This window comes from Lepidochelys kempii, chromosome 3 (assembly GCF_965140265.1).
Source record: "Lepidochelys kempii isolate rLepKem1 chromosome 3, rLepKem1.hap2, whole genome shotgun sequence".
Classification (NCBI taxonomy): Eukaryota; Metazoa; Chordata; order Testudines; family Cheloniidae; genus Lepidochelys; species Lepidochelys kempii.
In genome coordinates, this window is record NC_133258.1 from 141368761 (window position 1) to 141383492 (window position 14732).

The 14732-nt window shown below is 40.9% G+C and overlaps 1 protein-coding gene across 9 annotated transcripts in view; it reads right to left on the bottom strand.

Moving 5' to 3' along the window:
• Positions 1-14732, bottom strand: part of SMYD3 (SET and MYND domain containing 3) — a 658192-nt gene that overhangs the window by 95628 nt on the left and 547832 nt on the right. For all 9 annotated transcript variants that reach the window (XM_073338294.1, XM_073338292.1, XM_073338291.1 and 6 more), the window contains one exon: positions 6481-6591. In XM_073338294.1, the coding sequence (XP_073194395.1) occupies positions 6481-6591 (111 nt within the window). The remainder of the gene's footprint in view (positions 1-6480; positions 6592-14732) is intronic.

A 14732-nucleotide genomic window follows, 5' to 3' on the forward strand; every position in this document is an offset into this window, starting at 1 on the left:
GCAGGTTGACCACCACTGCATTATACTGTATCATTTGGGTTTATCTGGAATATATGCTTCATGAGGGAGGGATGGCATCTTTCCCTATATTTTGTAGAGTACCAGCAATCTAGTGTTGCTACTGCAAAGTCTTTGCATGACAATCCACCAGTGATGAACATTCAACAACAGCAATTATATAATAGGTGGAATATGCCTTTGTGTGTTTTAAATAATAGATGAAATCCTGGCCCCACTGAAGTCAATGTCAAAACGCCCATGGGCCCTGATTCCATGCAACGTCTCTATAGTAACAGGGAGAAAATGTATGGAAATACAATCCCAATTAAACATTTGCAAGGGATATTCTAGCTCAGATGCAGATGGATTGGCCATTGTGCAGGAGACCCAATTTTAAGAGTACCTGAGTGAAAGAGTACTAAAGGAAAACAATAAAATGAGTAAACAAATAAAACACTTATGCCATTACATTTTAATTAGCTCTGGCAACTTTCAAATGCTGGCCAAATGGAAAAATGACTGGGGATTCAAATTCAAGTTCATTGCTTCTGACCTTGACAGCACCTACTACTAAATAAAGGATTTCAAAAAACAAACTAGGCTAAAACATTAAATCTTGGCTCCCAATTAGAAGGACAACTCATAGCAAAGAGATTCAGTAAACACAAATCTCTCTGAAATCCTTGGCTGAAAATGTAGAACATTAACAATACCTTGGATTATGACAATGGAAAAAAACAGTCCCTCATTTAAAATGTTTGTCAACGCTGTAATCCCATCTTTAATTATAACTGATGTTAGGGACTTTCGTGTGCTGGAATGGTAAAACGCTGCCAAGAGTTCAGCTTCTAGGAAAGAACAGTTTCCGAATCATACTGAAGATTGATCTTTAAATGTCTGCAACAGATAATAATGTATAAACCTGTCAGAGGTACAATGAATTGAAGACATTACAATAGTAATACCTTAGCTACTGACAGTCAGCAAGCATCCTGTGAGCAAGTTTTCTGAATGTTTTCTTATTACATTTACTAACCTGCCCTTCAGTGTAGATCAAAATTGATTATTTTTATCAGTTAGAGTTGTGACCCATGCCATTAAATTTGGTGGTAACCCAACTTTCTAAAGAAGAATCTAAATTTTACTTTTGTTGATCTTACAATGAGACTATGTTAATTTTCCATTTTCAAACATCCAATGTCTAGGTAGTGAGCTAGGCTAACAGTCATTACCGAATGTGATAGGACAGTGGTGTGTGGTCTTTACATGCATATGTATTTATAGTTAGTTAGACAACTGTTAATACATACTGATGTGCAGCAGCCCCAGCTAGGATCAGGGCAGCATTACACTTGGTGCTGTATAAAAATATATGAAGAGACAGACTCTGACATGAATATCTTCCAGTCTAAGGCCTAGATAATGGAAGCCCTTTGTAGGTGAACAACAGAGCTCACCAACCATGGTTAGGGGACTGTTAAGGAGGATTATGCCATTGGAAAACTGGAAGCCTCCTCTTCTAAGCTGTATGAAGTTCCCTTATCTAGTCATGAAGAGCCATGAGACATTGGACAATGACACTGGTGGAATATTGCTGTTCTATGCAATTTTGGGGAAAATACCCCATTTGATGGAAAATAAACAAATATTCTGTGGTTTCCTGATTGATATATATATTAAAATAGCAGCTGTGTGAAGTTGTTCAGAGGCCTGGCACCTTAGAAATAGACCTGGCAGAGATGGATAGTTGAGGAAGTCAACGGTGCACTTCAATCACATGATTCTGTGGAGTCAGAATTAATCATATAGCCCTGCAATTTATCACATGGATACCACTACCTCATACATGTGTGTATGTATATTATGGACCAAATGCTGTCCTGACTTGCACCCTTATGACCCAACTGAATTCAGTGGAGTTCCCCAGATACAATGGAGGGGCAGGATCTGGCCCTGTGTGTATATAAATCTAGTATACACAGTGGTTAGATTCTGAGGTCTATTATACCAATGTATATCTGGAGTAATTCTGTTGTAGTCTAATGACTGCAGGCTAATCCATTTATTCATTTCAGATGGCTGTCCCTGAGAGAAAATATGTTTGTTTCAATTTTTATTAGAACTCTAAGATACCACACTACAATAGGCACTACGTAAAATACATAATTAAGTCATACAACTAATAAATAATAATAGCTGCAGATACTTTCCAAGGTACTGCTTCAAGACAGACTGGAATGGGGAAGAAGATCCAACCCCATATAGATGGGAAAAAGGATAGAAGAACTAATAAATAATAATGCCTTACAATGGAGTGGGTGCCATTAAAAAACCCAACATTTACAACACAGGGACCTCAGAAACTGCAGGATTTTCCCATATGTAGAACAGGAGAAAACACCATAAGTCATACATTTTGGAGCAGCATCCATATGCTGAGTTTGTAAGGGAATCATTATCTTATATGCATATAGTCTGTTTTCTCCTGCAGATGTCAGAGTGTTTTATATAGGTGATTAAGAATCACCATCTCCATTTCAGTAGTGAGGAAACTGAGGCAAAAAGAGGTTAAGGACAAAATCTGCAGAATTCTGGACGCCCAATTAAAGACACCTTGGGTTTGACTTTCAGAAGTACTGAGCACACAAAGCTTCTATCAACTTCGGCTGGAGTGGTGGCTCCTCAGCAATTATGGAAATCAGGCCCATGGTGTCAAGGAGAAACTGAGGCCACATTTGAACTAAGTAAATTGTCCAGGGTCACCTAGCAAGTCAGTACTGGAGTTGTAAACAGAATCCAGGTCACCTGACTACCAGTCCTCTGCCCAATCCACCGGTCTACTAAACCGACTAGAAATACAGCATCTTTTAACATACAAAAGAAACAACATGATTTTCCCCCATAAAGGACAGCTTTTGCCAAGTGTTGAGTACTCTCAATACACAAACTTCAATTTGAACCTCCCGAAAGGTTCTGAGCACCTCCTAGCATTAGCTTCTCTGAAAGTAAAGTGTCATAAAAAAGTACCAGGTAAAATCCTGGCCCCATTGAAAAGAATGGTAAAACTCCCATTGAGTTCAGTGGGGATTTCACCCATGGTTTTACAGTAAGTTGTTGGGTGCCTCCTGTGAGTGTATCCTCCACACCCACTGACTCAAACGCAAGCAGCGAGTGCTCAGCACCTCCCAGGAGTGCTCAGCGCCTTGCAATGCTGGGTCCCTAAAGTGCTAATGAACTAAAAATTCTATATAAAGGAGATGCTGTAGCTTTTTCAGGGTGATAATTACAATGGAAGAAACATTTAAGGACTTATCTCAAGACATAACAAAGCATTCCTCAGCTACTTGGGATTTGCATTTTTATTCATAATGAAATTTTACAAGCTAAAATGCAATAATACTGTCTTGGACTATGCCACTGTATTTACAGGGAAATCCTTCTGTTCGCCAGCAATATGGTAATTTACTGTTGGTATTTGTTATCACCATACAGGACTGTAAAGAGCTTGTCACCCTTGCTGTCCCAGAGGCACAGCAGTAGCATGTTTTCTTGCTGGAGATTTGGGCTTGTGAAGACTTTTGGGACAACCCCCACAAAAGCTGGGGGATAGCAGGGGCATTCTAGAGGTGACACTCTTGAGCTTCACAGGGAGAACGCACACTGTACTACAGATTGCAGCACTTTTCAGCACACGTATCCAACCATTCTAGAATTTGAAAATGACTGCCTCTAGAATAAAGAGGCCTGACACTTCCAGTTCCTTCATGGCTAACACTGGAGTGTTAGCATATCTCCTGGCTTACCAATAGCAAGAAATACAAGAGTAACACGGAGGACAGAGGCTTCCAAGTTTCCTACACAGACAAATATATTTATAAAATCTTTCTCTCACAAAGCATGTGTTCCTTCATGGTTATATTTAATAATCTTCAGAGATGTTACTAGTACTGTCTGTAATGTACCTTGCAGTTTTGATCGGTTAGTCACCCTGAATCCACAACTCATGATGGTGAGTTATGACTAAAGAATAACTACTGTGTTCAAGAAAACTATTTTCACCAGAAACTTTAGATAATGCTTACACGAGTGACACACCAAAAAGCAATGGAGCAACTGGCTAATGCAATCATTCTCTGAATTCATATATAATTAGAAAACAGAGGTGATGGAAAATTGGTTACCACTTGATTTTCTAAGAATCAGAAAATATATATCAATATCTATCTATCTATCTAACTATAATGTATCCCAAAGGAGGAGAAGATGGCTAAAAGAACACAATAAAACTATTGTCATTGTAAGAAAGAGTTTGAATCTGACATGTAGTTCATGGATAAAAATGACTGGGGGCTGAAATCCAGGTTCTATTGAGTGGCAGTAATAGAAAAGTGAAATCACAATTACTAAGTCAGCACAATTTACCAACAGTGTTCAAAAGAGATACAGATATTAACCATGGGACTACAGCAGGACACATCGAAAGGTGTTAGACCTGATCCCAATAGGAAGATGTCTTCCTAATAGACAATGAATGGCATGCCCTCAATTCCCACAGAAGTCAATGGGAATTGAGACCACCCAGAAGTTGGCATGAGGCTCTTAGCATCTCTCAGGGCTGGGCCTTTGGTCTTTACATTGTAGTAATACAGAAACATTGGGGGATTTCAGAATGCTGCCAGAACAAGCCTTCCAAAATATTTTGCAATAACCTTTCCCCTGGGAAATTTGCCATTACACAAAATTAATTTTCTCCTAGAAGTCTCACTCTAAAAAAGATTAAGGGAAAGAGAGAGACTTTATCACTGTCTGAAGGGCATTTACAGCACTTTATTATTTTCATCAAGGTGAGTACACGCAACTCCTCTTAAGATTTAGTGGGTGTGATACATGGGCTCTTGTGGTACAGCATATTCCACAGATCTTACTTCTTAACTCACTCACCATTTTTCAACATGCTGAGCACTCCTCACAATAATATCGCTACTGTGCTACTTCACAGCCTCTGTTAAAAAACCCCTATTTGATTTTTAGGTAGAATTTGGATGCTCAACTTTCTTAAATGTGGCTGTACCCATACTGAGATGAATGTGTTGGATGCAGCGCACCCAAACAATCCTCAGATGCTATGGGACTCAAGAAAACAGTTAAAAAAGCAGGCAGAAACCCAGCTGCTTCCCTTTATTCTCCTGTTTACAATATTAGACCAACATTACAGCTATACATTGACATCACTTCACATGCCAAACTCCCACTGATATCAAAGAGTTCTCCGCATGAACAGAAAGCAGTTTACGGCCCTTAGTGTGCAAATAATTCTGCTATGATCCCTTTTCTTTGAAATGCTGGCTGCAGTTCCATAGGATTTGTTAGACTTTTCAAGGACTTGGCATGCTTTTAGGGGCATTGTACTCACCAGCACCCCTACCCTCCCTCACACCGAGTATCCAGAGGCAGTACATAACTGAAATGGAAATTCTGAATTTCTCTCTCTGTTCTTTGGAGTAGAAATTACATCTTGGATCACACATTATATCATCTCGTTCCTTAGAAGCATGTTTGCATCACTTTATGTCATGCACCTCTGTGGTCTGTTGGCAAGGCACAGCTACATTAAGCGAGGGACCCAGAGCTGACATTATCAATTTTAAAAAAAAATTCTACATTTAGTTTGAGGAACAAATACACACTGCTACAGAGACAGACTAATTCTGTGTATTCCACAGGATCTCACAACGTGTTTTGAAAAGTAGCTAACCCAGTTTGTGTTCACACTGTACAGCTATTAAACCATGCTTGAACCAAACTACAGGGGCCTGTTTGTGCCCTGCTAGGGAGCAGTCTTGAACACAGTTCTAATGCTGTTACAGCTTAGTGACCCAATGCTCCACAAACAACTTCCTATCTTCTTAATGGAACTTTCATGCAGAGTGCAGAGGAGCGGAGTGAGCTGGGAATAGAGTTTCACAACACTGGAGCAAATTCTGCCTCCAGTGGGTGCAGCAGGTGATCAGTATATCTCAAGATTTTACTGTTGTATATATTTTTCAAAATTGGTTTAGTTTTAGAGCTAGTGTGGATGGACATAGTTTTTCCTAAAATCATACAACTGTTTTCAGTTAAGAGCAATGATTTTCCTTTTGAAATAATGGCTCAAAGTCACATTAACCCTCAAGTTCAGAAGTCCCTGAAACTCAAACTGGTCTGACCTACAATATTTAGGACTGAAAACAAATTCTGGTTCAATAGGCATTACACATTTTAGCAAGTAAGGCTGCTCATCAGGTAGATTATTTGGCCTGCTTTTCTTTCATTTACACTTGTCTTTCACAGGAGCATCAACAGCACTGAGGGCAAAGGCCATTTGGTTCTGGATTCTGGCAGTACAAGTAACAAAAGATAAGTTCCTACAAATCGAGAAGGCAATTGGTCACAGGCCTTGGGAAATTATATTTCAGTGGCCAGAGATTTTACTCAACTTACCTTTTCTTGTGTCTGGCACAGAAGACAGTTGCATTCAAAGCAATACTGGCGTTTCAGATGTTTTTGACGCTCACTGCTGGGCATCAGTGATTCAATATAGCTGATAGTGAGCTATGTGAAACAAACAGAAAAAACAGAACTCTTATACTTAAACATCAATTCAGTATATAAGTAGAGCTGGTTGAAAAAAAACATTACCAAAATACGTCCCAGTCACAAAATCTGATTTCATATAAATGGATACATCCCACTGAGAAAATCTAAATACTTTTTGCATGTTAACACTGCCATTTCAAAGCATTTTTCGAACTTTTAATTTTGAGAAAACTTTTAATTCTTCAACTTTTTGTCCTGATTTTGAGATGAAAGCAAATGTTGAAGTATCCAAATTTCCTATGGGATGGAAATTCCATTTTCTGACTAACTCTGACTGTAATCCTGGACTCCAGCACCATCCAAGTGTCTAAAAATATTTTGACTTAAGGATACCACTTTTATTTGAGAATATACATTCTATTCTATATATGTCAACCAGGTTAGTTTTATTTCAATCCTATCTCACTATTTTAAGTATGTCTATAATACCAATCATTGGAATATTTAAGTGCTGTTTTGTTGTGACTGAAAAAACATAAGACCCTCCTATCTAGACTTGCTAAAAATATTCCCAAGTACTTGCAAGAAGATACACAACAACCCCAATTGAAACTAAATAATAATACCTGCATTTCTAGCCCTTTAAAAACCCTAATGCCATTCAGGTAAATTCCAGTGAATAACAGCGAATTCCTTGTTAAAAAAACAACAGAAAACAAACAAACAAAAAAATTCCACATCAGCCAGAAGAAATTTTGAAGGGCCATAATCATGGCATTTATATAATGCTTTATATCAGGGGTGGCCAACCTGAGCCTGAGAAGGAGCCAGAATTTACCAATGTACATTGCCAAAGAGCCACAGTAATATGTCAGGATACCCAATGACCACTGAAGTACTCCAAAAAGGGCAGAACTAGACACCAGGTCACATTACTACATCTTGACCCTAGATACTTCAACTAACAGGGAGACGTTTTTGCATGGCTCCTAGTTAAATCATGAGACTGCATTCAAACAGAAATGACAGGGAAACCTTACCAATTTTCACTAATGACTGGGAGACCCAATTGTCAGTTACTGAGTTTTGCAAGTTACTGGGTAGTGTGAGTAAACAAACAAATAACAAGCAAGCATAATGCCTCTACTTTGTTCATTTGTTATTATGAATATAATTTCATATTTATTACACATATTAACATAGAATAACTATGTTAAATAACATTGTTAAGGTTGCAAAGTCAAGCATCCTAAATTTCCACAGGTTGGGGGGGCAGGAGAGGGGCAGGGGATAGTCTGTAGTTGTGTAATTAAAGAGTGTATCATAAGGCATACACATAAAGGGATCAAATTGAGGATGCCCAAGCAACTTTTACTCTGGCATTTCCAAAATTCTGAGTGCCTGACTGCAATCTTAACAGGGTGGAAATATGATGCACCAGGTGTAGACCTGGCACCAGGTATTAGCCCCTTAGAGCAAAGAGGAAACCAGAAAGCAGATTATGACTCTCAGCTCAGATCAGATCAAGTATACTTCACGAGCATGTTTCTCCACACTGAGCTACCCATAAGCCTCAGTCCTAACTGGGAAAAGGTGCGAATGTGTATCAGCCTCCATTAAATAAAGACCCAGAAGCTCAAATCTGAATCACCTTCCCCTAAATCTTGGTGGGAGTTGGATTTGAATCACTGGATCTGATCCCCTTCCTATGATTTTAGGTTTAGGTTATATCCAAAACCAGAAGAGACCTAATCTGGCTAAAACATGGTCCAAGATAGCAGAAATCTTGTGGGAACATTCATGTGTGATTCCTCCATTCAGGGCCAAAATATTGAGAGAAAAGGTCATAAGCTTTCAACACTGCTGAATCTAAGCATTAGAGGTGGTTGAGTCTCAAACCTGAATACAAACCACAGCCTAGATCTAACAGAGAGTGAACAAACCCCCACTTTGCCCATTTCCAGTCTCCAGACCTGTTCAATCCTTGTTTCCTTTCTGTCTGTGCTCCTGATAAGAGTACCAAGTATGATGCAGGAAACTTCATAAGAGGAACTAAACTGAAAGCTATTTCTTCTAGGCTACTAAACGGCTATCAGATGATAACAGTCACTAACAACCTGCTCTGAATTTGAACTTATGACCAAGAAGTGAAAGGCAACACATGATTAATAATCCCTACGATGTGGAAATTTACAACCCCTTGATTTTTTTTTTTTTTGCAGTTAAACGGTCTGATCCAGCTCCCATTGAAATCATTGGGCATGTTTCCATTCATTTCAGTGGGAGCTGCATTGAGCCCTAAGTGAGCGGAATATTTTGTTGTTGCCAGATTGAACGGGAAAATGTAAATGTAATGTTCAAAAACATGACCACCCTCCCAGTGACTAAGTGTGTACTAATCATTTAATCAGTTATACACAGAAGCTCTTTATTAAAGTCTGTCTCTTACACTTGTTTTAATTTTGGATCTGTTCATTAGATGCAAAGCTCGTTTAACTTGTACATAATTATGAAATATTTACACTCATCAAATATTCCTTTAATAGTATTTTGTGTGTAGGATGTACAGTATTAATTACACCATTAATTCAGTTGACCAAAGCTTTACTGCATCCAACTGCACCCAATGATCCCTTTGAGGATCTGGGCCCCAGGTCCCATAATTTAATTTCATTTAAAAACTGCACTGTAACAAATACCCGTTAACGGGTGTTAATACTATAAAGACATGTTTTAAACAACAGATATTCTGGTTGAAAATCTGTACATACTGTGGACCAGTTATAAGAATTTCTAAAGTATACTTAGCATAGACAAGCAACCAACCACCCAAATTGGTTGTGTACCAGAATTGTTCTCTAATAGTAGGTCAGACAAAATTACAATGGAAACCCTGCAGCTACTTTAAAGTTGTTACTTAAGACAGGGGCACATTGGACGCCATCTTCAGAGCAGGTTTCTCTGCGTGTTTGAAAAATGTTCCTGAATATATATGAATTTGATAGTCCAGCTTATCCCTGAAGGAGCCACTTTAATCTCCAAGGAAATGATTTCTATGTTCTAATCTCTTTTCCCCACACCCCATATTTAGCCTGTATTTTCTTTCTTTCAAAAATGAAATTAAAAAGAAAAAAAACTTTACATAATGCTTAGGGCCTGTCCTAAGGTAACAAAAACCAGGAAAATCAATGCTAAGACTGACATTATCTGAGCAGGAGAAGGAGGAAGGTCTTATAATTGGGTATGAGTGACTGGAAGCAAATTTGAGAGACTCCTGTATCCTAAGTTATCATTAGAGACACACAGACTGCAATTTCCACAGCTGACTTCCATCGTTTCCTTCTTCCTCTTATTAGACTCAATTATGCTCTGAAATCTGGCACAAATTAGGGTCAAGAGAGCAGTAGGAGATCCTCTCTCTCCTGCTTCAGCAGAGGGAGATCTGAAGTTGCTCCCAGCCCTCGTTTGTTTTCTCTTCACCTCTGCTTCTTTCACTCTGCTGCTCTGCTCTGCATATGCCAGATCCTGTTCTCAGAGGTGCTCATCTCCAGCATTTCAAACATCAGGATTTCAGTCAGTTTCACTGTGCTGCTAGTTACACCCCAGGTGAAGCTGTGTGCCCTTACAGCTCAGCCCAACACAGGGAAAGGAGATGAGGAAAACAATAGGGGAGAAAGGCCATAAGGGGAAGGTAAAAGAGTTCTACTAGGACCAAGATTCACAAGGGAATGAAATACAAACTCCAAGTTCCAAAACTGGAGGAGGTTCTTCCACATGGCTCCATTTCCGCCAAAGGGATTTTTTCTGTAAATGTCTTCAATACATTGGATGGGTACATAAGAGAGTAGAACTTGGGGCACAGGCCAGACACTGGTTTTTAATGTCATATCCAAAAGGACCTCACATACTGTATGCAACCCAATTGATCATCCTCATCAGAAAGGTTGTCAGCGATCCCTTGAGGAGGAGGAGAATCTCTTTCACGGGTTTTATTTTTCATGGGCCCTTTTGTGACTGAGGATTCTGATCCTTTAGCCACAGGTTTGTTGACAGACATTGCAGGTGGTGTTGGAAGACAGGGTTGGGCCATGATTGCTGCATGACAGTTGTCTTTCCTTTCTTTTCTGGCATTTTTCTGCGACCAGGGCAAGGCGATTTTCCACAAAAGTGGACGTTCCCTCTCTGACAAGTCTTCACCAGTCATCCCTATCCTGGGCTGCTGTCTCCCAGTGTGCAGTGTTGATGCCCCATCTCTTGATCTTTATCTTGAGGGTGTCTTTAAAGTGTTTCTTTTGGCCTCCTCGTTTCCTTTCTCCTTTGGTGAGTCGGGCCTACAGTAGTTTTTTTGGTAAGCGTACATCAGGCATGCACACACAGTGCCTGCCCCACCTCAGCTGGTGCTGGATAATCAGGGGCTCAACACTGAAGATGTTGGCCTCTGTGAGGACACTGACATTGAACTGACCCTGCTGGGATTCAAACCTATGTTTCCAAGGAGCCTAGGAATTCCATATCTGCCACTTAAAACTCTAAGGACTTGACTACACAAATATTTAGTTTGCAGCAAGCTGTGGTGTGAAGCTATGGCACAACTGTTCATGTACACCCTGCTGATACACATTAACTGTTTATCAATGCACTTTGATCTAGTCCTCTTTGAAAGGGGACCAGAACAAAGTGCATTAATGAACTGTTAATTAACGTCAGCAGGGTGCACATGGACAGTTGGTGCACGGCAAGCTAACATAGGGTAGATTCACACTCTAGCTTGCCACCAACTAAATATCTGTGTTGACAAGCCCAAAGTGTGAGGATTCTGGAATAAATGTTGTTGTAGAAATTGCTTTAAATTGCAAAATTCTATATTTGGTACTGATTTTTAATGTGTGTGTAAATATTTATCGTTCTATTCGTATTCTCTATATGAAGTGAGCTGTAGCTCATGAAAGCTTATGCTCAAATAAATTTGTTAGTTTCTAAGGTGCCACAAGTCCTCCTTTTCTTTTTGCTCTAGATTTCTGTTACTAGGGCCAGGTCTACACTACAGCGTTGCTCCTGCTGATGTAAGTGAGCTGTAGCTCACGAAAGCTCATGCTCAAATAAATTGGTTAGTCTCTAATGTGCCACAAGTCCTCCTTTTCTTTTTGCGAATACAGACTAACACGGCTGTTACTCTGAAACCTACTCCGTCTTAATAACTCAACCACCATGAGAGGCGTAGTGCTTAGGGAGATATACTTAGGGCAGGGGTGGGCAAACCTTTTGACTTGAGGGCCATATCAGGGTGCGAAACTGTATGGAGGGTCAGGAAGTCTGTGCCTCCCCAAACAGCCTGGCCCCTGCCCACTATCCGCCCCCGACTGCCCCCCTTAGAACTCCCCACCCATCCAACCCCCCCTCTCCTTGTCCCCTGACCACCCCCTCCCGGAACCCCCACCCCTAACCAACTCCTCCCCCTATCTAACTCCCCCCGCTCCCTGTCCCCTGACTGCCCCCCAGAACCTCCGCCCCATCCAACCATCCCCTGCTCCCTGTTACCTGACTGCCCCCAGGGACTCCCTGCCCCTTATCCAACCCCCCCGGCCCCCTTACCATGCTGCTCAGAGCAGCATGTCTGGCTGCTGTGCTGCCCAGCCAGAGCCAGACACGCTGCCGCGCTTCCCTGCATGAGCGTACAGCCCTGCCACCCAGAGCATTGCCCCCGGGGCGGCACAGCTGTGGGGGATGGGGGACAGCAGGAGAGGGGCTGGGAGCTAGCCTCCTGGGCCAAGATCTCAGGGGCCAGGCAGGATGGTCCCGCGGGCCATAGTTTGCCCACCTCTGACTTAGGGCAATGCAGTGTCTGTGTAGACACGGCATTACTTACATCACCCGTCAGCACCACACTGAGCTCCGAGCCCAGTTGCCTGGTGCTGAGTTGGGCTGTGCCACCAGTTGGAAGTTCCATGCTGAACTGAGAGCCCAGGCTCTCAGCCCCCCACACTGCTCCCCTTAAGTTGGTGCAAGTGCTCCTGGTGAGGATGCCAACACCAGCAGAAGGAGGGTAGTGTGGACATGAAATACCGCACTAATTACTGTGGCGGCAGTATGTCAGCTTAACACAGATTGTCTTAATTGTGTAGTGCAGACAAGGCCTAGGTGTACCAGTTATGTCAGTATAGAAATAGGAGCTGCCCCTCTGAGCACTTGATGGAGTGTGCACTGGCAGGAACCTGGGAGAGCAGAGGATGTTTGTGCACTGATTCCATAGAACTTCACAAGTGTAAAACTGACATAACTGAGATCAGAGCCCACTATGGAACGTTTGGTTTCCTAAACAAAACATAACAACCAAATAATTCTCCATGTTGCTAACTCTTGCAATTTTATTATTAGCCTTGTGAAATTTCATTTTTCCCTAATGCCCCAGGGCTTAGAAACAGGTGATTATATGAGAATCTCAGTTTCTAATCTAAAAAACAGTAAGATTTTAGCATATGTGGTTGTGGAGAAAAGCTTGTAAATGTGAATCCTTAATGGCACATACCCCAGAAGGCAAAGAAAAAGATCCCCATATTTATTATTATTTTTAAGTCTGATGATTTTAAACTAATCTCTTGAGTTGCTGGTGGCCTGATTTGTGATTTTTGAATTCTTGGGGTAATCTATATTAAATTCTTCATAAACAAGATGCATTTATTACCAGGATATTTTGTATGTGATGTTAAGAGTGATTACATTTTCATCAAATTCAGAGTCACCTCAGACTCAGCAGTTTCTCTCTACGGGGATTTGTGCAAACATTTTTTTCTGTTTTAACCTGCCCAGTTTCACAGCTCCTGAGATTCACCTTGGTTTTGAGGTTTGAAAGAACCCCAAAGTTCAACGCAAAATGAAATCAAAACTAGTGTCACATGGTTTCACATCAAAAACATGCAAACCAACAAATTCCCAGTGGATGAGAGAATAAAACCATCAAACCGCTCCAGTTTGCTCAAAACTGGCAGGGAAAAAGAAAGCTGCACCATTTTTAGATGGACCATATATGTTTATCACTGACCTGATCAATATCATCCAATTCAAATGATAAGCGCTTTAGAACCTAATCTAGGCCTGATTCTGATCTCAGTTATAGCTGCTCCACTAGAGCTACACTGGGCCTTCCACTTTATATGATACTGAGATGAGCACAACAGCAGTGTCTAAAACCAGTGACCAGTGACTTAACCTCTCTGGATACATTTACACAGCTGCAAAGAGTGAGTCTTGCAGCCTGGCCTGACTGACTTACACGAGCAGGGCTCGGGCTAGCATACTGAAAATAGCTGTGTACACATTGTTTTGACATTTGGGCTTGAGCTGCCACTTGGGCTCTGAAGCCCACCCCTATCAATAGGCTGCAGAGTTCTATCTTCAGACTGAGCTGGAAGGTCCACATTCCTATTTTTAGCATCCTAGCGTGAGTCCCACTAGCACAAGTCTGTCAACCCGGGCTGCAAGACTCACTCCCAGCAGGTGTGTTGACATACCCTATGTCTCCATTTCCTCACTGGTAAAATGGGGATCATAAATCACTGATGACTGTAAATTGCTTTGAGATCCTCAGTTGGAAGGTGCTATAGAAGTGCAACATTATTTTTATTTCTCACTGGTCTAATGAAAATATAAAATTCTAGTGCTTCGTATTGCCCTGGCAAGGGTCTGGAATTCCCATCGAGTTTGTTCCTGTATGGATAACTACACAAGAGTGCTCTTTTTATAGCCTGGCTTTGAGTCACTACTGTGATTCTTTTTCCCCAATAAGTGTAATTGATTACTCAGACTTTTATTTGCCATTACCTAAGGTGCCACATTCTGCCTATAAATGGCTTTCTAATCCTTAAAATTCTTTGAACTTTCTTGTTGCTACATGACTTGAAACAACACCTTATACTTAACCTTAAATCCATTTTGGAAGCACTGTTTTTATACTGATACAGGGCCAGATTCTGCCCTGACTTGCATGTTGTACTGCCCCATCGGATCAGATTCTGATCTCACTTATACCAGAGAGAAGGTCGAAAGAGGCAGAGATATAATAGGAAAACCAACTGACATGAGGACACAAAATAATGCAGAACCCCCTACCTTTCCTTACCCCCTTCTAATAGATTATTTTTCTTTTCCTTTTTCCCGCT